The sequence below is a fragment of the Somniosus microcephalus genome, chromosome 11 (genome assembly GCF_052327205.1).
Source record: "Somniosus microcephalus isolate GS21.2 chromosome 11, FLI_Smic_1.0, whole genome shotgun sequence".
Lineage (NCBI taxonomy): Eukaryota > Metazoa > Chordata > Chondrichthyes > Squaliformes > Somniosidae > Somniosus > Somniosus microcephalus.
Window position 1 is genome coordinate 8,816,669 of NC_140997.1, and position 26,719 is coordinate 8,843,387.

The 26,719-nt window shown below is 42.6% G+C and overlaps 1 protein-coding gene across 1 annotated transcript; it reads right to left on the reverse strand.

The window, feature by feature from the left end:
- Nucleotides 1–968: 968 nt before the first annotated feature.
- LOC147110288 (aquaporin-8-like) lies at nucleotides 969–26,719 on the reverse strand. The gene is made up of 5 exons (XM_086000128.1): nucleotides 20,380–26,719; nucleotides 16,920–17,046; nucleotides 9,628–9,842; nucleotides 3,756–3,890; nucleotides 969–1,959 (listed from the first exon to the last, which is right to left on the reverse strand). Exons 1-5 carry the CDS (start codon nucleotides 20,616–20,618, stop codon nucleotides 1,917–1,919), a joined length of 759 nt encoding a protein of 252 aa, XP_085856254.1. The 5' UTR covers nucleotides 20,619–26,719; the 3' UTR covers nucleotides 969–1,916.

Below are 26,719 nucleotides of genomic sequence, written 5' to 3' on the forward strand. Positions count from 1 at the left end.
TCCTTCAATCCACAATAACCATTACCCCACAGATACCCATTACCATCTCATATACCCACTGTCTCCCCAGTCTCCATTACCAATCGCCTAGCTATTCTTTTCCCCAACTGCCCACTGACCACCAAATAACCACTAGCCATCATCCAAACTTTTTACCCGTCAGCTGCAATCCCCCCAGTACTCACTACTTATCCTTTCAATACTCATTATGCCCATACCTTCACCCCACATACTAAGTACTCCCTCCCCAGTACCCACTACCCATTCCTTCAACTACTCATTATGTCCATAACCATCCTCACTCTACCCAAATTAATTCTTACTATCCCAGACTACTCACCTTGTTTACTCACTTTTCTAATGGCCCAAATACTTGCTATACATATTACTTAATACTCCCTCAATACCACTCCCTACCACTTCTCTACTCAGTAATCTACCTCAACTACCCCTCTACCACAGTACTTCCCTTCCCCAACTGCTCACTTGTCTGCCCATAAAATTCACTACCCTGCAGCATACCTCACTTTCCCAGCCCCCTAAACTACTCCACGCCACCTCGCAAATCACAAAGCCAACACGCCTTCCCCAACACCATATCCTCTCATTTACCTCCATCAACACCACCTGACGTAAAAAAAACTACTAACCACTTGGTCTAAGTATTAAACAAAGCTTTAATCAACTGTTTTTCAACCTGGAGATCTAGTTGTGTCCTTCACTAGTTCCTGTTAAAGAATTTCCTGAGCAAGCTGGGCCCGTGCCCGAGTATTTATACTCTCCCTGGACAGCGCTACCAGCAGGCCGCCCAGTATCATTTCATAAGTCATTTCCACATGAATGACAAGATTCATGTCACCACCTATGTCCACTTCTTTTACAACACTATTTCTGCCAACAGCATATGATGAGAGATCCACCAGTAATATATTAAAAGTCTTGCATAAGCATGTGCTTCTTGCATATAGTTTCTTGTCACACTTTTCCCGACCTACTGTTTCCATCTTGTCTGCCTGTCACCTTTTAAAACTTATTTATATTTTATATTTAGCTCTCATTGAATCCTCCTGTTGCTCACTACAAGAGAGGTAGCGATGTGGTGCTGTTCTCCACCATGCCATCTGCTTGAGGACTGATAAAATTGGGCTTCTTGCCCGACGCTGTTTCTGGTCTTTTCCCACTGCCTGCTGCTGCTTCCTCGCCACCATATATAATTGGAAAATACTGCAGTAGCATAGCTCACCCTTTGAAGTGAGTATAATCGAAGAATAGGCTTTTGGGGAACAATGGAATCATTGCAGTTTTGATCCCCTGAAAGGCCTGAAACAGATTGGGAAATGCTGTCTGCGAAAATTCCAAAAGGGCCAGGGGGAAACCAGAAAAAAAATTAAAAATTGAGCACAAATGATGGGCACAGAAATAGGAAGAGGGTGCCCTAAGCAGTGATGCTGACATTAGTATGTTTCTAATCGCAGTAACGCCACTAGTGGGAAGCTGATGGTAGTGCCACCTCTGGTGAAATTTTATTAAAATGTAATATTATAATTGATTATTCCACCAATTTTTTTCTTTCGTCTCCTGAAGCTAATCATATGCTGGGATACAGCTCTATATCATATACAGCAATGGCTTGAGTGAAAATAGTATATTGTAATAATTTGTTCACTTTACTAATAATTAAGATAGATGTATCATTTACATCATAAATTGCAAACATTTTCATTTAAATAAAAAATTGAAATTTCTGTCTTTGCTAATTCTAAAATTATCAATGATTGGAATTTCACCTGCACTAGATTCACGAATGGCAGTAATATAGATTCATACAAATATATCCTCTGGATGTGACAACACAGATACTGAATCAAACTTGTCAAGCACTTTTCATTTAGATTCTGAAGTTCCCTCTTTGTTGATCATTTCAGAATTAAACGGATTTTCCTGTCTCCAAGCAGAATTCTAAAGATAGAAGAAAAATATAATTTATTGGTTTTAGCTTTTTCATTCTTTTATTGTTACATTTTAATAGTATCACTGTTAAAACAATCAGTTATGCTGCTATGTTGTCCAAACCATTTCATGCAGTAGTGTTTAAAAAGCACAAATTGAGTATTCTGTTAGATATTTCTTTATGCAATGTATGTGTGTTTACAGTCTCTGGTCTTTAGAAGAATAGTTAGAGGTTGGATTCTGGCATTGTTGTGATGCGAAACCTTTTATTCCCCAGTCTTTCCATTTTTATAATCAATCTTATGGATGTTTACTGCAATGGGCTGGAGTGAATATAACATTGTGAAAAACAAATTTCTTCAGGTATCTTTAGATATTGGAAGTCTTGAAGAAGGCATACAATATTAAATTTGTAGTCATAAATTAAGTTTAATTGAACTAAGTCCCTATGTTGCTGCATCTGAGAGTCACTGAGGATGCTGATGTGGTCAATGTGTTGATGACAATTCCTGCATGTTGGAGTCCATTTCAATTGCCCTCCAATCATCTCAGAAACAGCCAACCTCTGTTCTATGATTCAGAAGTGCAGCATTAACATTCCTTCTTTCACTGCATTTGTTGCCGTTAGCCGCAGTGTATTCGCTGATCAATCTGTCCTGAAGTTCGTAAATTGGAAGCTCTTTCAGTCTCTTTCAAAGTTCCTAGGCCCAGAGGCTACATCTGGATTGATGCAAAAATGCTGCTCCTTGGTCTAAACGCACAAACCAGAAAGCAGCTTTTCTAAGCCTTGAGGCCGATGAAGTTTAAACAACTCAAGGAAGTCTTTGTTGTACACGAGTGCAAACAGAAGGAGGGACTTGTGGACTGGGTTGAAGGAGCTCGTAGGATGGATTCAGCCCATGGGCCACATCTTGCATACTGCCAAATCAGAGCCAGAATCTTATTTGTTGCTCATTCATTCATTTTTTCTAATCCTCTAATCCATATCTTTTTGAATGTAGGGTGCACAGAAGTGCATACAAGCTTCTAAACATCACCATACCATTGAATTATACATGCATATTTAGCATATTGACAACATTTTCATATTGATTGGAGCCTTTCAGTAAATAGTAAATAATCACCATCCAAATCCTTTTATACATTTCCAGTTCACATATGCTTTACCTGTTATATATCCACATTAAAATCCATCTGCTATTCTTCAATCTGCTTAGATCCCTTGGAATGCTATTAATTTCCCTTACAAAAGTCACCTGACCATGGAGCCTGTAAACGAGAGATACCAAGTGGGACCGTCACTTCTTTCAAAGAGCAGGGAGGCACTTTGGTAGTCAAGTCATGGTGACTACACTATTGCAGCTCCTAGAGCTTACATAAGCGTGGCAGAGGCCACCCTCTTAACTAGGGAGTAGATCATCATATGAGGAGAACTATAAAGAGTGAAAATATGTTTAAAAGATAGTCAAGTTTTGTATCTCATCATGTTTGCTCTGATATTCCTGATGGCCATTATAATTGAACTCACTTTGAATTGTGGACTTCGCACTTTGTGTGCAGAGTAACTTGAATAGGCTGCAATACTGTGCTTGGAAGGGTAGGCAGAGATTCTGCTAATAGGACGTTTACCAGAGTTGGATATATCTGCCCTTCCCAACAATCCCATCCCATTCTTGTTTAAATATTAGCCAACAGGAAGCATTCCTTGTTTTTCTTTGTGTATATGTTTGCACACAGTACTTATTAGTAATATTGCCTCATACTCTTTTTGTATTAAGAGAGATGGACTTAATAAATTGTGTTACCTGATTAAAATTCCTACTACCACTGCTCCAATCATTGGTCCCATCCAGTAGACCCAATGATAGTCCCAGTAGTTGGCCACCACTGCTGGTCCAAAAGCTCGGGCAGGATTCATACATGCCCCAGACGAACCACCACTGAAAATGACAAACAATAAGGGTTATATTATTTGCTGTGTTACAAATCTTATTTTCAATCATTGTAAGAGTAATCCTGGTCTCAATTTTATATTAGCACAAATGCATTATATCCAAAGACTAGTTTGATAGAATACACCATGTACATGTATTAGTTACTGCAACTGACATATTTATAAAATATGATCAATGAATGATTTATATTCAGTGTAAATCCCCATCTAAAATTACTACTTGAAATTTTTTTTGCATCTGACCAGTAATTAAAATTACTAAAATCTTTAAAATTAATAGTTTTAAGTTTTTTCCATCACTCTCACTGGGTGGTTCCCTAGCAAACTCATGAATTAAACCTTATAATTTGTCCATTATCTATTCTGATGCTGATATTGTCCAGTGAAACAGCTCAATGAAGAAAAAGAAAGCAGTATATGTTTGGAAGTGGCATTAGTTTATAAATCTGCAGTGAAGTTGCAATATATATTTTCCTCTGATAGGTGGATCGGAGATAAGGCATTACATTATTGCTGTTTCAAAATTCCTAGAGCCAATATTAACATATTAATGTTTTCACACTGGCAATCTATTCTGTAATTGTTTTTTATATACACACTAGTGGCCTCTGTGCTTTATTCCTGTGTTCTGGGCTGCAATTGGCTGAAACCTGGGGGGAATCACCACCAGAAATGGGTCGACCATTATTTTCCTCCGTCAGGATGAATTAAGTATGCAGAATAGATTCTTAGCAGTATCTCCACTTCTCAGTGGGTGTCTGCCACTACAGGGGAGGGAACTGTCATGGTGCTGAAATGGGCAGGGTCAATTTTAAAGGTGACAGAAGAACCCTATATGTGCCTGCTCAAAATTTTTAATTTGCTCTGAATGTCCTCGGGAACAAAAAATTGCAATTTGAGGGGTTAGAAGTGGGAGAGGTGTCCAAAACGCCTATCTTGCAGCCAAACAACTCATCCTGTTCCCCGAAAAAATTGTATTAATTATGGGTCCCTGCGTTTTAATAAATGATCCATTAACTATTAAATCAGACAGTTTTTTTATACAATTGCCCACATCTGATTTTATGTAATAACTTGTATCAAACTGATCTGACCAGAATTTCTAAATTGTGATATCGTGACTTTGGCCTTCAGATGGCAATTAAACATTTCAAATGCAGGCTTATATTTAGTAAAGATAGTGTGTTGGTTGGTTGGTTTCGTCATTCCAAAATGAATAGTGCACAAGAAGGCACTAACAATTCCTTAATAAATGCTGCTGGTATTCTGATCTCCGAAAAAGTTTGTCATTTGGATGAATCAACTCTTGCGAGGAGGGGCAGATGTGACTTTTGATGAGTAACACTTTAACATTTTTGAATAATTTGCAATTTTACAGTGCCACCCATCTTGGAGATGCAGCTGGAGAGGCTCAGAAGTAAGTAAGAAATAACACCACCTACCTTGGAGGCCAAGCTTGGAAAACTCAAATCAGAAGTAAGTAAAATGAATAAGTAAATTTAATTATGGCAGACAGGTGCAATGGAAATAGCATAACAGGTGGGAGCAATCAAGTGTTACTTGAGAGGAAGTGCATGTATATGTAAAACTTTAATATATTACTCGCAGATCTTTCATGGCATTCCTCATGGTGAGTCGAAGGATTTTATTTTTATTTGTTCATGGGGTGTGGGCGTCGCTGGCAAGGCCAGCATTTATTGCCCATCCCTAGTTGCCCTTGAGAAGGTGGTAGTGAGCTGCCTTCTTGAACCGCTCCAGTCCGTGTGGTGAAGGTACTCCCACAGTGCTGTTAGGCAGGGAATTCCAGGGTTTTGACCCAGCGACAATGAAGGAACGGCAATATACTTCCAAGTTAGGAGGTGTTGGTGTTCCCATGTGCCTGCTGCCCTTGTCCTTCTAGGTGGTAGAGGTTGCGAGTTTGGGAGGTGCTGCCGAAGAAGCCTTGGCGAGTTGCTGCAGTGCATCTTGTAGATGGTACACACTGCAGCCACGGTACGCCGGTGGTGGAGGGAGTGAATATTTAAGGTGGTGGATGGGGTGCCAATCAAGCAAGCTGCTTTGTCCTGGATGGTGTCGAGCTTCTTGAGTGTTGTTGGAGCTGCACTCACCCAGGCAAATGGAGAGTATTCCATCACACTCCTGACTTGTGCCTTGTACTGTAGATGGTGGAAAGGCTTTGGGGAGTCGGAGGTAAGACACTCGCTGCAGAATACCCAGCATCTGACCTGCTCTTGTTGCCACAGTATTTATGTAGCTGGTCCAGTTAAGTTTCTGGTCAATGGTGACCCCCAGGATGTTGATGGTGGGCGATTCGGCGATGGTAATGCCGTTGAATGTCAAGGGACGGTGGTTAGACTCTCGCTTGTTGAAGATAGTCATTGCCTGGCACTTGTGTGGTGCGTATGTTACCTGCCACTGATCAGCCCAAGCCTGAATGTCGTCCAGGTCTTGCTGCATGCGGGCATGGACTGCTTCATTATCTGAGGAGTTGCGAATTGCACTGAACACTGTGCAGTCATCAGCGAACATCCCCACTTCTGACCTTATGATGGAGGGAAGGTCATTGATGAAGCAGCTGAAGATGTTTGGGCCTAGGACACTGCCCTGAGGAAGTCCTGCAGCGATGTCCTGGGGGGGCTGTGTTGATTGAACTCCAACCACCACAACCATCTTGTTGTATTATAACAATAGATATGTTGTCGACAATACCTTGTGGAAACTGTGAAAAGGAAAATGTTACAGGAAGTAAATGTGCACTGTATGCAGGAGTTTTAATCTATTTTGGGAGATCTAATGTGGCGTTGCATGGATATTTTCCTGGGGTCTAGGAATAATGGGGTTAGTCCTGTGATCAGAGAACACTGAGAAAAAGGTCTGGGAGCAAGAGGAAAGTCTTAGGGAGGTGAGCCATAGGGACTCTATCACAAAGATAGAGCAGTGCTGAGAGCACTGGGCAGGTCCTGGGATCTGTGATGACTGGAAGGAGATCATGAGGTCTAGAAACAATGGCGGCATACCCATGATCAGAGAACACTGGGAGAATGGTCTGACCCATGATCAGAGAACACTGGGAAAATGGTCTGGGAATGGGAGGAACGTGGTGGGTGGCAGATTCTGGACTCCAGAACTACTGGTGACGGGCACGGGAGCATTGGGAGGGACAAGGTCTGGAATTCTTGAGGGAGAGGAGGCCACGTATTGATTGGGGGAGGAAACGTACTGGTTTGGGGAGAACACTGACGTGCAATGTGGTAATGGGAGGGGTGGGGGGACATGATGATTGGAAAGAGGCTTAAGGCATGTTCAGAAATCTTTAGCTGCTTTCTTTGCTTTGGATTTATATATCCCCTACCTCTTCAGTTCTGATTTGCCGTTACTTTTACGCCAATCAACAAAGTGTGACGGAAATGTATGATGAGGGACGTGTTACAGGAAGTAAGTGTCACACTTACAAGAAGTGTGAAGTATGCGCAAAATGTTAATGTATCACTAGTGGATCACCTGTTGTGTTGCACATAGTAAGAACATAAGAAATAAGAGCAGGAGTAGGCCATTCGGCCCCTCGAGCCTGCTCTGCCATTCAGTAAGATCATGGTACTATCCCCATATCCCTTGATTCCCTTAATATCCAAAAATCTATCGATCTCTGTCTTGAATATACTCAACGATTGAGCTTCCACAGCCCTCTGGGGTAGAGAATTCCAAAGATTCACCACCCTCTAAGTGAAGAAATTACTCCTCATCTCAGTCCTAAATGGCCGACCCCTTATTCTGAGACTGTGACCCCTGGTTCTAGACTCCCCAGTCAGGAGAAACATCCTTCCTGCATCTACCCTGTCAAGCCCCGTAAGAATTTTGTATGTTTCAATGAGATCACCTCTCATTCTTCTAAACTCCAGAGAATATAGACCGAGTCTACTCAATCTCTCCTCATAGGACAATCCCCCCATCCCAGGAACCAGTCTGGTGAACCTTTGTTGCACTCCCTCTATGGCAAGTATACCCTTCCTTAGGTAATGAGACCAAAACTGTCCACAATACTCCAGGTGTGGTCTCACCAGGACCCTATATAATTGCAGTAAGACATCTTTACTCTTCTACTCAAATCCTCTTGTAATAAAGGCCAATATACCATTTGCTTTCCTAATTGCTTGCAGTACCTGCATGTTAACTTTCAGTGATTCGTGTACAAGGACACCCAGGTCCCTCTGAACACCAACATTTCCCAATCTCTCACCATTTAAAAAATACTCTGCTTTTCTATTTTTCCTACCAAAGTGGATAACTTCACATTTCTCCACATTATATTCCATTTGCCATGTTCTTGCCCACTCACTATATCCCCTTGAAGCCTCTTCACATCCTCCTCACAACTTACATTCCCACCTAGCTTTGCATCATCAGCAAACTTGGCTATATTACATTTGGTCCCCTCATCCAAATCATTGATGTAGATTGTGAATAGCTGAGGCCCAAGCACTGATCCTTGCGGTACCCCACTAGTTACAGCCTGCCAACCCGAAAATGACCCGTTTATTCCTACTCTCTGTTTTCTGTCCGTTAACCAATCCTCAATCCATGCTAGTATATTACCCCCAATCCCGTGAGCCCTAATCCTGTTTAATAACCTCTTGTGTGGCACCTTATCGAATGACTTCTGAAAATCCAAATACACCACATCCACTGGTCCCCCCTTATCTATTCTGCTAGTTACAACCTCAAAAAACTCTAACAGATTTGTCAAACACGATTTCCCTTTCATAAATCCGTGTTGACTCTGCCCAATCCTATTATTATTTTCTAAGTGCCCTGTTACCACATCCTTAATAATAGATTCCAGCATTTTCCCTACTACTGATGTCAGGCTAACTGGTCTGTAGTTCCCTGTTTTTTCTCTTCCTCCTTTCTTAAATAGTGAGGTTACATTTGCCACCTTCCAATCTGCAGGAACCATTTTAGAATCAATGGAATTTTGAAAAATGACAACCAATGCATCCACTTTCTCTCGACACCTCTTTCAAAATTGGAGCATATGGCCTCTCTGACTTGTCCTTGTGTTGCCATTTCTCTCTCAGTCTCTCCTCTCTGTTTCCTTCTGTCTCTTTCCCTTTTGCTTATCTATCGATAGCATTTTGACTGATTTGTGGAGAAAAGATAATACAGCATCACATAGTGGTGTTACAGGAAGCCATGACAGGTGGGTAATAAAATTAACATTGGAAATCCAATCAGATCGTCACTTCCTGGCATTACAGGGAAATGTAACAGGTAGAAAAAAAAAACACATTATCAGTGAGAATGGTGATTAAAAACCTCTACCTACCCATAGTGCAAATTAAAAAACGCAAAGCACATCTTAAAACTCTGTACAGCAGCTCGAAGGTCATTATTTCAGTCCAGTTTCTAATCCATAACTATTCTTTAGTTGACTACGTTAAAAAAAAATTCTTAACAGTCTAATCAGTTTTATTGAAGCTTCAATAAACAACAGCAACTTGCATTTATATAGTACCTTTCTGCTCATCTTTCAACTCCTGGCATTACAGGGAAATGTAACAGGTAAATATAACAGGCAAGTATGGGCATTTTAACATGGGAATTCTTTACATCGCAGTTTTCAATGAACTGTGTTACTCCGGCCAGAATTTTAATATAGTATATAGATTTAGATAGATAAATGTAGATGGATATAGATAGATGAATATGTCTACATGCACTCTTACCTAGCCAAGATATTTACTGTAACAGTAAACCCAATGCAGAACGGTGCCAAAGGAGTTGTGCTTTTCTGATTAATAGCTCCCATGCAGACTGCTAGTACAAGAAAGGCTGTTGTGATTATCTCACAGATAATAGCTCTTGCAACATGTTCGTCCTTTTGAATAGCTGTGAATGCTGCTCCAGTTGCGTTGAAAAAGTTTCCATCCTGTGTAACAACCTTAAAACAAAACAAAAACTAATTTTTAACAGTCTTCTTCAGTGGCTATGATACAGTTAAGCTTTTCATGTCTAGTTAGAGTACTTTGTATAGAGTTAGGTTCTAAACTTTTTTTGAGCCTTTTTAATAATTGATAGTTACACAATCATATATGAGTGAAAAAGCTGTGACATTTAAATATTCAAAGAACTTCCGTTTCTATTGACTGTTCACTGGATTGGAAATGTTTGACAGTAACATTTTGGGCACAGAGGAGAAGACCATTGGTTCATTTAACCTATCCTTACACACCTCCCATCTAGTTCCTTACCTGATTCTAATAGCCCTGTACCCCCTTTCCTAACAGGAATACATCCATTATTTTTTAAGCTCTGCTTTGGTTTTCTGTTCCAACACCCCTGCTGGTAATCTGTTTCCTCTGAAAAACACCAGAGCCGATGTAACAAAACTTCAATAACATATGTGAATAAACATATCAAAAGAAAGGCTAAAATGCGTGAATGATATTGCAACAGGCGACATAATCCTAATGGCACTTTCCTATTCCATAATATTTTGAATTCTTATGAATATTTAATGTATCTCTATCTAAAATGATATCTAGAATTTAAATTCAGTATTTATCCCAGTCATATGGATGGCTGAAGAAACCCTTGCATTTCATCTTCATTTTGTTCTAATGATTTGAAATACTTCTTGTACCCAAACTCTATATCTGTACACTCCAGGAAGTCTGCCCTTTCATTATCCATTCTTGCCCTCAGCATTAAAAGGCTGTTGAAAGATATGAGAGATAAAGTGGGATATAAAGCCTGTGACTTTTGAGACCAGTTTGATGGATGGAAATGTTTCTCTCTAGTCCTATAGAACAGGGAAATATCCAGGTTTTGGGGTTGTATGCATTTGTGTATGTTTTTTTAATTTCACAGGGCAGCAGATATGGGCATGGCTCCCCGCTGTCCTCTCTGCTGCTGCTCCACACTGCTGTGGGCGTGACTTCTTGTAGCTTAAACTATTGTGAAAATTCCCACCCACACCACCCTTCCATCCCTTCGAACACCAGCAGGTAGGAACCAGGAGTGGATCTGGGAGGGGAGGAGAGTGACTGTTGAAACAGAGTGTGGGAGGGGATTGAAAGGTAACAATGTGAACTGAGGGGGAGGGGTGGATAGTGCCACAATGAACTGAGGAGAGTGGGTTGAAGGATACCAGCACAAACTGAAAGAGTGTGGGAGGGGGTGAAATGCGCCAGAAGGAACTAAAGGGAGAGGGGGAGGGTAGTGGAAAGTGCCAGTTTGAACTGAGGGGTGGAGGTGAGTGAAAAGTGACTAACATTCATTGAAAGGGGAGGGGAGTACAGGGTGCCAGCCTGAACTGGTGGAGGTGGGACAGCATGAATTGTGGGGGAGTGGAGGGCTGAAAGGTGCCAGCAATTCTAGCATGAACTCGGAGGATAGGTATATTTGAGTACCTGTATGAACTGGGAGAGAGTAGAGAGTGCTGGTGTGCTTGGTGAGTGGGGGTGGGAAGTAGAAATTGCCAGAATGAACTGAGTGGAATGGGTGTGAAAAGTATCAGCATGAATTGAGGGAGGACATTGAACATGTCTTCATGAACTAAGGGGAGAGACTGCCAGCGTGACCTAAGCAGAGGGGAAGAAAAGTGTCATCTTGAACATTTGTGAACTGTTTGTGCATTGTATGGCCATTATCTAAACTACACCATTTCCCTAAACTCTCAACTGCATTGTGCACCCTCTCTCTTAACGTCCTTGTTGTGTCGGTACCTTTCTACCTAGACACAATTTAGGACTCAGAACTCAGAGATTCAAACATGAAGTGCTTTATTGGAAGGAAAGGAAGTTCTGGCAAGTTCCGAACAAAGAGAGCTAAACTTAACCGAGAGAATACCCAACCATTTATCTCCTGTGACAGCGCCACCACAGGTGGGAGGAGAACACACAATACATAACATTTCCTCCCCTCTTAAATGGAAGGTCCACATTATTCCTCAATAGGTAAGTTACTTTCAATACACTGAACGAACATAGGGTAGAGGTAGACTGCCTCAAACCCTGACTTTACCCTGGGGTTTACTCTGCCCCAGTCTTGTGGGTAAGTCACTAAGCCTACAGATCCAAGCGTCTTGGAGGCCGCCGCTCTCTGACAGGATACCGGCGGTCATCGCTGGCTTCCACAGCAGTAGGCATTGACACAGACCTGGATGGAGAAGGTGCCTGTGTTAGTTGAAAGTCAGGAGTTTGCACAGGTGGAACAGTCTCTTTGACTTCCTGTGTTGGAGAAGAGCACTGTGGCAAAGGATGCTGGTTTGCGGTATCATTCGGAAACAGTTCAGGCCAACCAGCCATTGGAGCCTCTGTGGCTGTCTCTGCTCCTAGCAACAGTTGATCTGTGTGTCTTCTCCAGACGACGTCCTCAGCAGTCTCAACCGTGTAAGACACCGGGCCCGTCTGTGCGATCACCGTAGCAGGAACCCATTTCGGTCCAGTGTTGTAGTTTCGAGCTAGGACATGCTCTCCTGGATGAAACCGTCTCTCCTTGGCTCTTTTCTCTCTCTTTTCAACTTGAGCTTATTGTTGACGATGGACAACCTGCTCTGCCCTTGGAGGTTTGAGTAAGTCAAAACTTGTCCGCAACTGCCTCTTCATCATGAGCGAAGCGGGGGAAGTTTTGGTTGTGGCATGCGGCTCGTTCCTGTAGGACAACAGGAAGCTGTTCAGACGTTGGTGGATTGAGCCCTGACCTTGCGATGCCTTCAAGGCGTGCTTCAAAGTTTGCACGAACCTTTCTGCCTGGCCGTTAGTAGAGGGATGATAGGGCGCAGACCTGATGTGTTGGACACCATTCACATGCAGGAAGGTTGCAAACTCCTGTGATACAAATTGTGGACCGTTGTCACTTACGAGTTGTTCCGGTGAGCCATAACGGCTGAACATCTCACTAAGTTACTCAATTGTTTTCTCTGCCGTGGTAGACCTCATCACAGCGACCTCCGGCCACTTGCTACGAGCGTCCACAACCACCATAAACATCTTCCCTTCGAAAGGACCGGCAAAGTCCACATGTACTCGCTGCCACACTTCTGCAGGCCAATCCCAGGGGTGTAGGGTTGCCAGCTGTGGAACATTCCGGACCCTTTGACATGGGGAACATGTTTTGGCTTTCTCCTCAATATTCCCATCGAGACCTGGCCACCAGAAGTAGCTTTTTGCCATTTCCTTCATCCGAACCATCCCACTGTGGCCTGTATGAAGTTGTTGCAGTATAGGTTCCCTCAGAGGTGGCGGAATGATGACACGGCGTCCCCAAAGAAGACAACCTGCCTGGACGGAGAGCTCATTTCTTTTTGAAACGTAAGGTTTCAAACTAGGAGAATCTCCTATCGCTCTCCCTCGAATGACATCGTCCATTACCTCAGACAGGACTGGATCGTTGCGGGTGTACCTTCGCACCTGAACTGCAGTGACAGGTGCTCTCTCCACTTGTCTAAAGTAGAAGATGTCTATCTGACGAGGCTCTGGGGGAGTAACGAGCAAGGGTAGCCTCGAGAGACCGTCTGCGTTGCCGTGCAAGTCTGATTTGCGATATTTGATGTCGTATGTGTGTCCTGACAACAGTAAAGCCCACCTTTGCATCCTGCTTGCAGCGAGAGACGGAATTCCGGTGTGGGGCCCGAAGATTGAAGTCAATGGACGGTGGTCTGTCAGGAGTGTGAACCTTCTCCCAAACAGGTACTGATGAAATTTTCGAATTCCAAAAACGATTCCCAAGGCCTCGCGCTCGATCTGCGCATAGTTACTCTCGGCCTTGTTCAAGGTGCGTGATGCGAAGGCGATAGGTTTCTCTTCACCCGAAGGCATGATGTGGGATATGACTGCTCCCACACCATATGGTGATGCATCACATGCTAGCTGCACGGGTAGCTTTGGGTCGAAGTGTGTCAGGACCTCCGAATTCAGCAATGCTTTCTTTGCTTGGGTGAAAGCTTCGTTGCACAGTTCAGTCCATTTCCATGTTTTGCCTTGACATAGCAACTGATGTAACGGCTTCAGCAATGTTGCTAAGTCTGGAATAAACTTCCCATAGTAGTTAAGTAGCCCCAGAAATGAACGTAACTGGCTCACATTCTGGGGTGCTGGGGCCTCCACGATCGCCTTGACCTTTGGCGGCGCCTTATGCAGGCCAGTAGCGTCAATCACATGCCCCAGGTACTCAACTGAAGACTGAAAGAATTCACATTTGTCTTTACGAACTCTGAGTCCGTACTCTTTCAGTCGTTGTAGTGTCGCATCCAAGTTCAGAAGATGATCCTCCTCATTTGTCCCAGTGACAAGGATGTCATCCAGGTAGCACTGGACTCCTGGCAGTCCACTCAAAATCTGATCCATTGCCCTTTGGAATAGAGCAGGGGCCGACGTAATTCCAAACGGAAGGCGGCAGTACCTGTATAGCCCCTTGTGTGTCACAATTGTCAGCAGCTCCTTTGATTTGTCATCGACATGCATTTGTAGATAAGCCTGGCATAAGTCTATTTTGCTGAACTTTTGCCCTCCGGCCAGGCCCGTAAAAAGATCATCAATGAGGGGAAGAGGGTACTGTTCCACAGACAGCACCGGGTTAATAGTCACTTTAAAATCCCCGCAGATTCGAACAGATCCGTCCTTTTTCAGGACGGGAACAATGGGTGTGGCCCATTTGCTCACGCTCACAGGCTCCAGGACTCCATTCTCGACTAAGGCCTCCAAGTTAGCCTCAACTTTTGGCCTAATTGCATAGGGTACAGGTCAGGCTTTGTGAAACTTCGGCTTGCTGTCAGGTTTAATGTCCAGTCTCACGCTGATCTTTTTCATGCTCCCAAGTTCCCCATTGAAGAGTTCTGCATGTTTGTTTAACACTGCAGTCAGACCTGACTCCCCTTTTGACATCATGCGGACTGCAGGCCAGTCCAGCGTGATTTTCTCTAGCCACGCACGTCCCAGTAGCGATGGGTAATTTCCCTTTACCACATATAGTGGCAGTTTTGCAGTCTGTCCGTTCAATTTAACTGTCACCTCAATGACGCCTCTCATGGCCACAGGTTCGCCGGTATACGTCTTTAGCACAATGTTTGTTGGCTGAAGGGTAAGATGCTTTAGCATTTTGTTGTAGACAGTGTCTGAAACAAGGGACACAGCCGCGCCTGTGTCCACCTCCATCCGCACTGATTGTCCCTCCACCAGTGGTGACACCCAGTAGCCATTTGAACCACCTGCAACCGTCAGTATATGCACCTCTTCCTCCTCAGAGGTGTCGCTCCCCTCTGTTTTGCTTGTTCCATCATACTGCACTGAATGAACACTCTTTTTCCTCTCTTGTCCAAATACAGACATTTTGCTTCCATGCTTCCCAGCTCTGTCTGTTCTTTTTTTACCTCTACAGGCGCGTTCAATGTGACCCTTTTTGCCACAATTTCGGCATTCCAGCTCCGTACACCAGCAGTCATTAGCATGATGGCCCGTTTTCCCACAACGGTAACATGTGCCGTTCCGCGCACCTTTAGGCTCAGACGACACCTTGTGAACTCTCCCTGTTGAACTCAACTGGTGAGCCTCCTTTTCCGCCATCTCCATGGAGCCACTAACTTCAGTGGCCTTTTCAAGAGTAAGGTTGTCCTCAGTAAGAAGGCGCTTCAGTGTGGCTGCATTTTGCAGACCACACACAAGTCTGTCTCTAATGGTGTCATTCAGCACCTCCTTGAACTGGCAGTGTTCCGACAACCTTTTTAAAGCAGCAATAAACATCGTCACTGATTCCCCCTCCTCTTGATTCCGTTTGTGAAATCTAAATCTCTCAGCAATAACCAGAGGTTTTGGTGAAAAATGTGCTCCAAGAATTTCCACTAGTTGCTTATATGTTTTAGTTCCTGGCTTATCTGGCTGCACGAGGCTGCGAAGTAAATTGAAAGTCTTCAGCCCGATTACACTCAAAAAGGTAGGCACGACCTTTTCATTTGCCACCGCATTCGCCAATACAAAATAGTCAAAATGTTCCGTATATGCGCTCCATTGCTCCACATTTTCATCAAAATCACCGATGTTTCCTAATATAGTAGCCATCTCACGTTTCAAATTAAATTTTCTGTTTACTCACTGCACCCGTAACGTACGCAGATTCATCCGCTCCTCGTTGCCACTTGTTGTGTCGGTACCTTTCTACCTAGACACAATTTAGGACTCAGAACTCAGAGATTCAAACATGAAGTGCTTTATTGGAAGGAAAGGAAGTTCTGGCAAGTTCCGAACAAAGAGAGCTAAACTTAACCGAGAGAATACCCAACCATTTATCTCCTGTGACAGCGCCACCACAGGTGGGAGGAGAACACACAATAGAACACACAATACATAACAGTCCTAGTCCATACACTGCAACAAAAGCTTTAGTCCCTCCTGATTAGAAAGGTTTTAAATATTATTCATCCCATTTGTAATGTTTTTCCGACTCCATTTCTACTAAATTGAACAAAAACACTTACCTTTCCCTCCCATTGCCCTGGATTATAATTTCTGTTGAGGTATTCTTCAAAATTAGTTTGAATTTGAGTCAGTGGTTTACCTTGTTTAATAGGTATTGTCTATTAGTTGGATTATAACTACAAGGGTGATCTTCTACAGGAAACTTTCGATTTACCGGCACCTAAATAACCGGAAATCTCGGTTAACCGGCAGAATTCAGGAGTAGGTTCAGGTAAGTTCTACTTCATATTGTACTTGCCTTCCTCGATCTGTTGCTGTGCAAGGGTGTGGCTGCAGCTATTGCTAAGCTACAGAGACGCTTGGAACTTGTGGCCATTGTTCTGCACCTGTTGCTAAGCAACAGGGTTTGTTGCTTTATACGGAGCTCTCAGCTCTCCGTATCTTTTACTATAGCTCTCGGTTATCTGGAATTTTTGATGAACCGGCACCACGTCGGTCCCGTCGGTGCCGGATAAAAAAAAGTTTCCTGTAATTGAGTAGGTGTTACTTTAGTTTGTACTTCTATTAATTGTCTTACTGTCGAAATTACATTTCACTTGACCAACCTTTGTGAGTGCTGCTCCGATCATTCCACCACATAGCTGTGCAGTCCAATAGGGAATGAGTAGAATAATATTAAGTCCACCAATTAAATATGGTCCTAAGGACACTGCTGGATTAAAATGTCCACCACTGAAAACAATGGGAAGATGTCAGTGTCAATGTAATCATTTGAAAAATTACAAAACCGATGAGATGCCTGTACATGATACCCAAATAATAACTCCAGTTCTCTTCCATTTAACTTCCTAACCTAGTGGTATTAAAATACTAAATGCATAGTTGTGGAGGTGCAGGTGCGTTTGTTGCTTTGCTGGTGCCTGGTACAGTTGCAGTGGTTGTAAGACTGCTTTCTCCTGCGGCATGATGCGATTCTGCTCTGGAGTATGGATGGTCTGGGTTAATTAAAACACAAGAACTAAGAAGGTCAGTATTGAGAAAAGACTGTCCTATTGAAGCAAATCGCTATAGTACTGTAACTCTCCCATCGTGGCGTCCAACAGTATCTTCAAAAACCCTAATATTTTTCCATCTACCATTGCCAGATTTCTTCATACATTTTATTTGTTGTATAATTATGGCTTATACTTTTTCAACCAATGTGTAATACTTCCCTTTTATCACTAACTAGCTGAAGTGCCCGGCGGTGCCGAGGGATTTTTGAGGGCATGTTGTTGTTGGAAGAGAGAGAGAGAGCGCGACTGGGGGGGGGGGGGGGAAGAGAGAGCGCGACTGGGGGCAAGAGAGAGCGCGACTGGGGGCAAGAGAGAGCGCGACTGGGGGGAAGAGAGAGCGCGACTGGGGGGGAAGAGAGAGCGCGACTGGGGGGAAGAGAGAGCGCGACTGGGGGGAAGAGAGAGCGCGACGGGGGGAGGGGGGGAAAGGGAAGGGGGGAAGGGGGGGAAGGGGGAGGAGGAGGGAGGGGAGGGAGAGGAGGGGAGGGAGAGGAGGTGGGGGAAGGAGGGGGGAGAAAGGGAGGGGGGAGCCAGCAGACCCTCTCCCCTCTGCCGGCGATGGGGGGGAAGGAGGGGGAGAGGGGGGAAGGGGGAAGAGAGGGGGGGGGGGGGAGTCCCCGAGCCCCGCCCCCCGATGTCCTGATCTCCCGGTGTCCCGAGCCCCGCCCCCCGATGTCCCGAGCCCCGCCCGCCGCCCTCCCGAGGCCCGATCTCCCGAGCCCCGCCCCCCAATCTCCCGAGCGCTGATCTCCCGAGCTCCGATCTCCCGAGCCCCGCCCCCCCCATCTCCCGAAGCTCGCCCCCCCCCCCGATCTCCCAAGGCCCGATCTCACGAGCCCCGCCCCCCCCCCCCCCGGAGCCCCGATCTGCCGAACCCCGATCTCCCGAGCCCCGCCCCCCACCCGAGCTGGCTTCAAGAGCAGAGAGAGAGACGCCGCCGCGCAACCTACCGCGTGAGGCCCGGCCAGACTCAAGTCGCGCGCGCTGACTCCTGCCCCACCCGCCTTTACTAAGATGGCAGCGGTGGCGACGCTCGGCTCAGGCCCGCCCCCTCCAGCCTTCACAAAGATGGCGGCGATCGCGAGCCGCTTGTTGAGCGCGACGGGTGGTGCCTAGCTCGGGCGTGGCTGGGCAACAGAGGCCCAGGCTTACAGGCCTGGAAAAACGGTGAAAGGTAGGAAAATTCTAGATGTTCGAGAAAAGATTTACAAATTAATTAACTTTTTTTTAAAACAATTTGTGTTTTAAAAGCAACTTTTTTTTTGCTGGAAATGTAGATTTGAAAAGAAACACGCAGAAAGTGGGAAAAAGAAATGAAAAGTTTGGAATCAAGATGGCGGCGACTCACCTCGGTTCAGAATTATAAGGCCCGCCCACACACGCACGGATTGGTCAACCGTCAGGTCACTGAACTGTAGGATTGGTCAATCATCACGTCACTCAACTGTAGGATGGCCTGCCCGCGCACACAATGAACCCGCCCCCACTCGATGCAAATGAGCAGATAATGAGAGGAATTTTGAACATTTTTTGGATACCGTCGGCACAATGTTTGTCCGAGCAAAAAGTAAATACACCTACAAGAGTCCCCTAATGATGAGCTTTCTTTTGATATAACATATGTGTAGGTACGCTCTATAACTTTTGATTGTATAGCCGGCCAGAGAGAGAGACAGACATATCCTTTATATATATAGATATAGATAAATTGTATCTGCCTTCTGTCTGCTCATTTCCATAACTGATCTAAATCCTCTGCAAACCTTTAGCAATATCCTTTGTCTCTATTGCTCTCATTTAAGTTTCTTCAGTAAATTTGAAAAGTTTACAATTATTTTCAAATTGCTTTTGTAGATGATAAACCACAAGGACGAGGGGGATTACTGTCAAAGCACTGACCCTTGCACAGTCTGCTCAACATGTCCTCCTCTCAGACCTCTCACAACACTGTTTCCCATTCTTCTTCTTATGCAGCCCATGTTCTATCCTGTATTTATATCACTTTGAGTGTAATCAGAAGTACTTCATATGGAACTTTATCAAGAACTTCCTAAAAATGTAATTAAATAATGTTGCCATTAGAATAAGAATTGCTGGGGTCAGGATGGGTAGCAACAAAATGGTTTGTGAAGCATTCTTTTGCTGGGTATTTCTAATAAAATCCTTAACACCTACTTTGGGATCATGTTTATAATTTCACTAGAAATACCAAAGAGGAATATCTTCAACACAATTATGATACCGTTATATGCAGATGAACTCTTACCCCCATTACGTTAAAACTTAAGTATCTTTGAATATTTGGGAGAGGGATCGGAGGGAATACGAGTGGCGCCTTGTAATAGTTAAAACTTCACTTTTTCACCAATACTAAGCATTGTTTTCCCTGGTTGAATGACCCTTTGCCAGAGAAATTCTCCCATTTACCTGGCCCGGTAGTAAAATAAGAGAAACTTCCTCCAAAATTACACACATTAGGCAGTAGCCAAAAAAAACCTCAATAAGATCTTCCAGCTTATTCAGAAGTTTAAGATTTAAGCGCAGCAGTAATTAACGGATTGCAAATGGAAGACCTGCTGAAAAATAATAATGAGGAATATACGGTGCCACCATGATTGTTTAACCAGAGATGATACCATTTATAAAATCACATCCGAAACCTCTGCAAAGTATGAAACCCAGGAAGTAAATGGCCATTTGGGGAACGCGCCCTTTAATTTCCTTTCCGTGCAACAGGTACCGACATTTAAGTAGAGTCCTACTGAAGGAAGCAAATTGAATTTTGACACAGTTTTGGAATAATGTTGTTCGTTAATCTTGAAACTGCTTTCCTACATTAAAAGCGCTGGATCAATGTAAGTTGTTTTAACATTGAAAATACCTCCGCTTCTTTCTACATAAATGAATCGTTTATGTGCCGATTTCTTAACTTAATATTATTGAATTCGAATCAGTAAATGCACTATTTCTTTTGGTGGTGGTTTAGTAATCATCAAGAGTGCAAAGTCACCTAATATTCCCGAGGATAGCGATGATGAGCCCCAGCGCCAAACCGTGAGCCAAGGCGGGCTGGAGCCGTCCTGTTCCCTCCACGTTTTCCACCACCGATAAACAGCCGAAGAAGATAAAGAGCGCTGACCCCAGTAGCTCGACCACACAGGGCTGGAGGTACCGCTCGTACAGCGTGCATTTGGAGAGCATTTCAGAGGGTTCGGTGCCTGGGTCGTCCGCTCCTTCTTTCACTGACATGCTGCTGAATCCCAGATCGTCCTCCGAAAAGAACTGATCGCGGAATCGGCTATTTGAATTTCTTGCTAATAATAAACTACGCCGGTACGAAATTAATCTCTCCTTGCAATAAACATTCTCCCATAGTAACAGTGATACTCAGAGCAGGGCACAGTGATTAAAGCCTCAGTAATCTTGAAGGCGATTTAGACAAGTTGAGTGAGTGGGCAAATACATGGCAGATGCAGTATAACGTGGATAAATGTGAAGTTATCCACTTCGGTAGGAAAAACAGAAAGGCAAAGTATTATTTAAATGGTGATAGATTAGGAAATGTTGATGTACAAAGGGACCTGGGTGTCCTTGTATACCAGTCACTGAAAGCAAACATGCAGGTACAGCAAGCAGTTAGGAAGGCAAATGGTATGTTGGCCTTCATTGCAAGAGGATTTGAGTACAGGAGCAAGGATGTCTTACTACAGTTGTACAGGGCCTTGGTGAGACCACACCTGGAGTACTATGTGCAGATTTGGTATACTTACCTAAGAAAGGATATACTTGCCATAGAGGGAGTGCAGCGAATGTTCACCAGACTGATTCCTGGGATGGCAGGACTGTCGTTTGAGGAGAGATTGGATCGACTAGGCCTGTATTCACTAGAGTTTAGAAGAATGAGAGGGGAGCTCATTTAAATGTATAAAATTCTGACAGGGCTAGACAGACTGGATGCAGGGAGGATGTTTCCCCTGGCTGGTGGGTCTAGAACGAGGGGTCGCAGTCTCAGGATACAGGGTAGGACATTTAGGCCTGAGATGAGGAGAAATTTCTTCACTTAGAGGGTGGTGAACCTGTGGAATTCTCTACCACAGAAGGCTGTGGAGGCCAAGTCACTGAATATATTTAAGAAGGAGATATAGATAGATTTCTAGATCCAAAAGGCATCAAGGGGTATGGGGAGAGAGCGGGAATATGGTATTGAGATAGAGGATCAGCCATGATCTTATTGAATGGCGGAGCAGGCTTGAAGGGCCGAATGGCCTACTCCTGCTCCTATTTTTCTATGTTTCTAACCCTGTGTGTTCATTGATTTCAGTCGATCGCAAGTAAAAAATCAATTGCAAAATATGTTTTTATTTCTACCCACCAGCCTCCCCATTTTCATATCACATTTATGGTGTGTTTATCATATTTTCTTTCCAATAGTATATAAATTATCTGCCTCTTTGCTCCATTGCACGCAATAAAGTATTAATGATATCACATATCCCAGTTACTAACACACTGAAGGAAAGATGACATGATAGAGAATACAATATTTATCTCATACAAATGACCCAAAATCTATCAATGTTCTTACTTTCAAAAATAAAGGATTTCACTAGAGATTTTTATGAGTGTTATATATAATCAAAAATATATTGTCTGTAACTTGCTAAGCAGCTACTGAAAAGTTTCCCCTAAGTTTAGACACTGTAAACAAATCCTTAGCAGCATTAATTATATTGGACTTTAATACTTTAGCTAAGAAAAGTGCTGAATAAGAATCTTCTATTGATGCATATAATCAAAATTCTACAAACCCACCTTATTTTATTCTGTGTCGATAGAATCTCTCTTCTCCCCCTCCCCACCCCTTGGTTCCTTCTGGCACATTTCACCCCCTCCCACACTCTTTCAGTTTGTGCTGGTATCTTTCAACCCACTCTCCTCAGTTCATTCTGACACTATCCACCCCTCCCCCTCAGTTCACATTGTTACCTTTCAATCCCCTCCCACACTCTGTTTCAACAGTCACTCTCCTCCCCTCCCAGATCCACTCCTGGTTCCTACCTGCTGGTGTTCGAAGGGATGGAAGGGTGGTGTGGGTGGGAATTTTCACAATAGTTTAAGCTACAAGAAGTCACGCCCACAGCAGTATGGAGCAGCAGCAGAGAGGACAGCGGGGAGCCATGACCATATCTGCTGCCCTGTGAAATTAAAAAAACGTACACAAATGCATACAACCCCAAAACCTGGATATTTCCCTGTTCTATAGGACTAGAGAGAAACATTTCCATCCATCAAACTGGTCTCAAAAGTCACAGGCTTTATATCCCACTTTATCTCTCATATCTTTCAACAGCCGTTTAATGCTGCGGGCAAGCATGGATAATGAAAAGGGCAGACTCCCTGGAGTGTACATATATAGAGTTTGGGTACAAGAAGTATTTCAAATCATTAGAACAAAACAAAGATGAAATGCAAGGGTTTCTTCAGCCATCCATGTGACTGGGATAAATACGGAACTTAAATTCTAGATTTCATTTTAGATAGAGATACATTAAATATTCATAAGAATTCAAAACATGAAATAGGAAAGTGCCATTAGGATTATGTTGCCTGTTGCAATATCATTCACACATTTTAGCCTTTCTTTTGATATGTTTATTCACATATGTTATTGAAGTTTTGTTACATCGGCTCTGGTGTTTTTCAGATGAAGCAAATTACCAGCAGGGGTGGTGGAACAGGAAACCAAAGTAGAGCTTAAAAATAATGGATGTATTCCTGTTAGGAAAGGGGATACAGGGCTATTAGAATCAGGTAAGGAACTAGATGGGAGGTGTGTAAGGATAGGTTAAATGAACCAATGGTCTTCTCCTCTTTGCCTAAAATGTTACTGTCAAGCATTTCCAATCCAGTGAACAGTCAATAGAAACGGAAGTTCTTGGAATATTTAAATGTCACAGCTTTTTCACTCATTTATGATTGCGTAACTATCAATTATTAAAAAGGCTCAAAAAAAGTTTAGAACAGAATTCTATACAAAGTACTCCAACTAGGCATGAAAAGAGCGGTGACTGATAGAATAAAGACTGTTGTTGAATAAATATTCATTGCGAGAAGTGACCCCGTAACTCAGGAATAAATGTAGTGGTGAGTGGGTTGTGGAAGCTCACTCACTAAATATTTATGGTACTGAACAAACCCCTGCTGGATACTCCGCTAAGAAAGTTTCAAATTTTAAAACTATACTGTAAGTTCATACAACCTTTTAAAATTTTAAATATTACATGATATTAAATATTACATGAAATAAAATCAAGAAATATTGATGAATCACAGGACGCCAGTCAGCATCTGAAAGATCCTTCTGATCAAAGGTCTTGGCCTAAAGCTATAACCTTTCTTCCTCTTCCAGATGCTGTAAATTTCCAGCATTCCGTGTTTTTCTTTCTTATTTTCAGCATTCATTGATTTTGTTTTCATCACATCCATGATGTATTTGTTTTCTTGTGGGGGTGGGAGGGGAGCGTGAAGAATCACTATTCGGTTCATTTTATATTGCAGAATTAGGCACATTGTCCTCAGGTCTTATTCAGTTATGGTGGGGTGATGAGAATCAAAAAACAGGGGCTGGGGGGCGAGCCTCAAGAATCCCCAATATGACACTTAAAAAGCTAAAGATTTCCGATAAGGTTGTTTAGCTATGGTATAGTTGTGATTGATGGGACATTGCTAATCAAATAATTTATTAGCTGAGATTTGTCAGGAAATTGGCCAGGTCAATGCATGAGGTGCATCACAGGCATTTGCTTGTTGACAGTGAGCTCAATCTAGTGAGTGGTAACAAAGTGATGAGACACAACAGAATTGCAACTTGAGTGATCACTACTAAGGCTCATTAAGGTTCAGGTAATGGCTGGAAACCATGAATATGTGAAATTATAATTAGTATGTTGTAGTTATCTCCTCATTGTGTGATTGACTGTGGGAAAGAATGCCGGACAGATTATACCAGTGACAACAGACAAATTTAGTCTGCTCTTAATTCAAAATGACTTAATTTGAATTATCTGTTAATTTGATTGAAATCATACACAATCGCCTCCTGTGCTGTTTCATTCAAATTGCTTAATATGAACTAACCGATTAATCAATTAATTTTTAAGTAAAAAAGACTTAGTATTAACAGGAGTAGATGTATACATTCCTGTATAAATGAGGACAAAAAGAGTCGCTAAAATTAGATGTGATCTTTTACTTTTGTTGATAGTGAGACACTTTAAACATCGTATAGATGTAACAGCTGTTTGTCAGAGGGTCAGTGGAGCGGACTAATGGGTACCAATGTGAAATTGGTACTTTGTGGAGTACTGTAAGGCTGCTTTTCCTGTAAGTCACTGACCACTAGAAACCAAATTGAAACTGCACAGTCATTTTACAGGCAGCAGAGGAAACTAACCTGGGCTGGATTCATACTCAAGTCACACATAGGTGTATGAACATTGTACTAACCTACTGCACCAGTTAGTTATGCTTCACTGACTAGCCTTTGAGACTCAACCAGTTATATATTCTGCTCTTTTTGTAGACCAGAAATGACACCAAAAACTTAAATATGTTTAATTTTATTATTATTTTTATATTGCACCAGACAGAGGATCTATAGGATACATTTTCCACTTGCTTTCTACTGGTACAGAGCCTTGTTCATCGGGAGTGTATATTGAGAGAACATGTGAAAATTAATTGATGGGAAATTGTGGGCTGAGGACCACACAGTTTATGAATATGATTTCCATGCCTGAAGCGTGTAATAGGAAAATTGATTTTGATTTCCCTATTTTTCACTTAACCTTTGCCTTACTTGAACTGGGAGTACTTGTTTATGACAGTGAGGTCTAATAGTAGAAAAGTATCCAATTCCACAGTACAGATATTCTTCATCCTAATGTGTGCATAATTCTCTTCAATTTATAATTTGCAAAAGGGACAGATATAAATAGGTTAATTAAATTTTTGCCTGCAAACATATTTATTGATTTTTCTATTGGGCTTAATTTGCTGCTTATTGTTGTCACTGTCTAACATGGTAACATAACTTTGACACTAAATTTAATTGCATAATGTGATCAATATTTGATTACAGTTACCAATTTCTTTTTATCATGTATTTCTCCAATGACCTTCTGGCTAGCCTCTTTGCATCAACTATTCACAAGCTTCAACTCATCCAAAATGTCACACTATGACCCTTCCCAAGCTCCACTGGCTCCTTGTGCTAGTGTGCCAATTTCAAAACTTTTGTCCATGTTTTTCAAAATTCTCCATGGCCGTGCCCCACTGCACCTTAGTGTTCTCCTCTTGCCTTGCACCCCTGCAGACACTCTCTGCTCCTCTATTAGTGGAATTCTTTTTGTTCCCTCATTGTTGATCAACCAATACTCTTCTCACCACCTCAACCCAGTTCCCTCTGCTCTGCCCTCCCTGTTTCTGAAAACCACCCTCTCTTTGACTGTGCCTTTGGTTTCCAGCCCTAGCCATTCCATTCCCTTTTCCATGCTCTCTATCCATCATATCCTTTTCTTCCTTATTGTAAGAACTGGGACATCTTTTTTTCTGCAAGTGATGAATGCTATATAAACATAAGAACATAAGTTGTTGATTAGTTGTTGAACTACTTTTATAAGACAGCAAACACAAGAGACTCTGAGTACTTCCTAGCTTCCAAGTTATTTATAGCTAGATTATTCCATTCTCAAGGTCAAATTTTTTAAATGTTCAAAGATCATTTAACTGATGGAAAATCAACACAAAAGCTAAGTTTTTCCAAGTGCAAGATAAAGTGCCACAAATACTATTCAGACATTCAGGTACATAAACATTTCCAGAATTAACATCTGAGCTTAACAACAATTTTTAAACAGCTCAACAACACTGATAACACTTTCCTGGCATCCTGCACTTTGCCTTTTGGCTTACACGGCTCCTGATCAGTGCAAATTGTTTTATTTCTGTGTTTCTGTTCAACTACATTACAATACTTAGGACAAAAGTTTTTTTTAAAAACCATCAGGAAGGCAAAGAGAAAATCAAATTATCAAGGAATATCATTTATAGACACATAAATAACAAAAGGAAAATTAAAGTATGGATACGGCCATTAAAGGATGCGCAAGATAAACTCACAGGTAATGACTAAAGTATTGAATAACTACTTCACCTCAGTTTTTACTGAAGAAGATAACAAAATAGACACTTCACTAGAGGATGAGCTTAAAAAGAATATTAATAAATTCATCATCCAATGTCATGTCCATCTGTTCGATCTCCCTGGTAAATACTGAAGCAAAATAATT

Coding starts and splice junctions, on each gene's coding strand:
- LOC147110288 (XM_086000128.1), bottom strand. CDS start 20,618: ATGTCAGTGAAAGAAGGAGCGGACGACCCAGGCACCGAACCCTCTGAA. Junction 3,891..9,627: donor ACAGTAAATATCTTGGCTAG/GTAAGAGTGCAT, acceptor TGTCATTTTCAG/TGGTGGTTCGTCTGGGGCAT. Junction 1,960..3,755: donor GTAGTAGGAATTTTAATCAG/GTAACACAATTT, acceptor TTCTATCTTTAG/AATTCTGCTTGGAGACAGGA.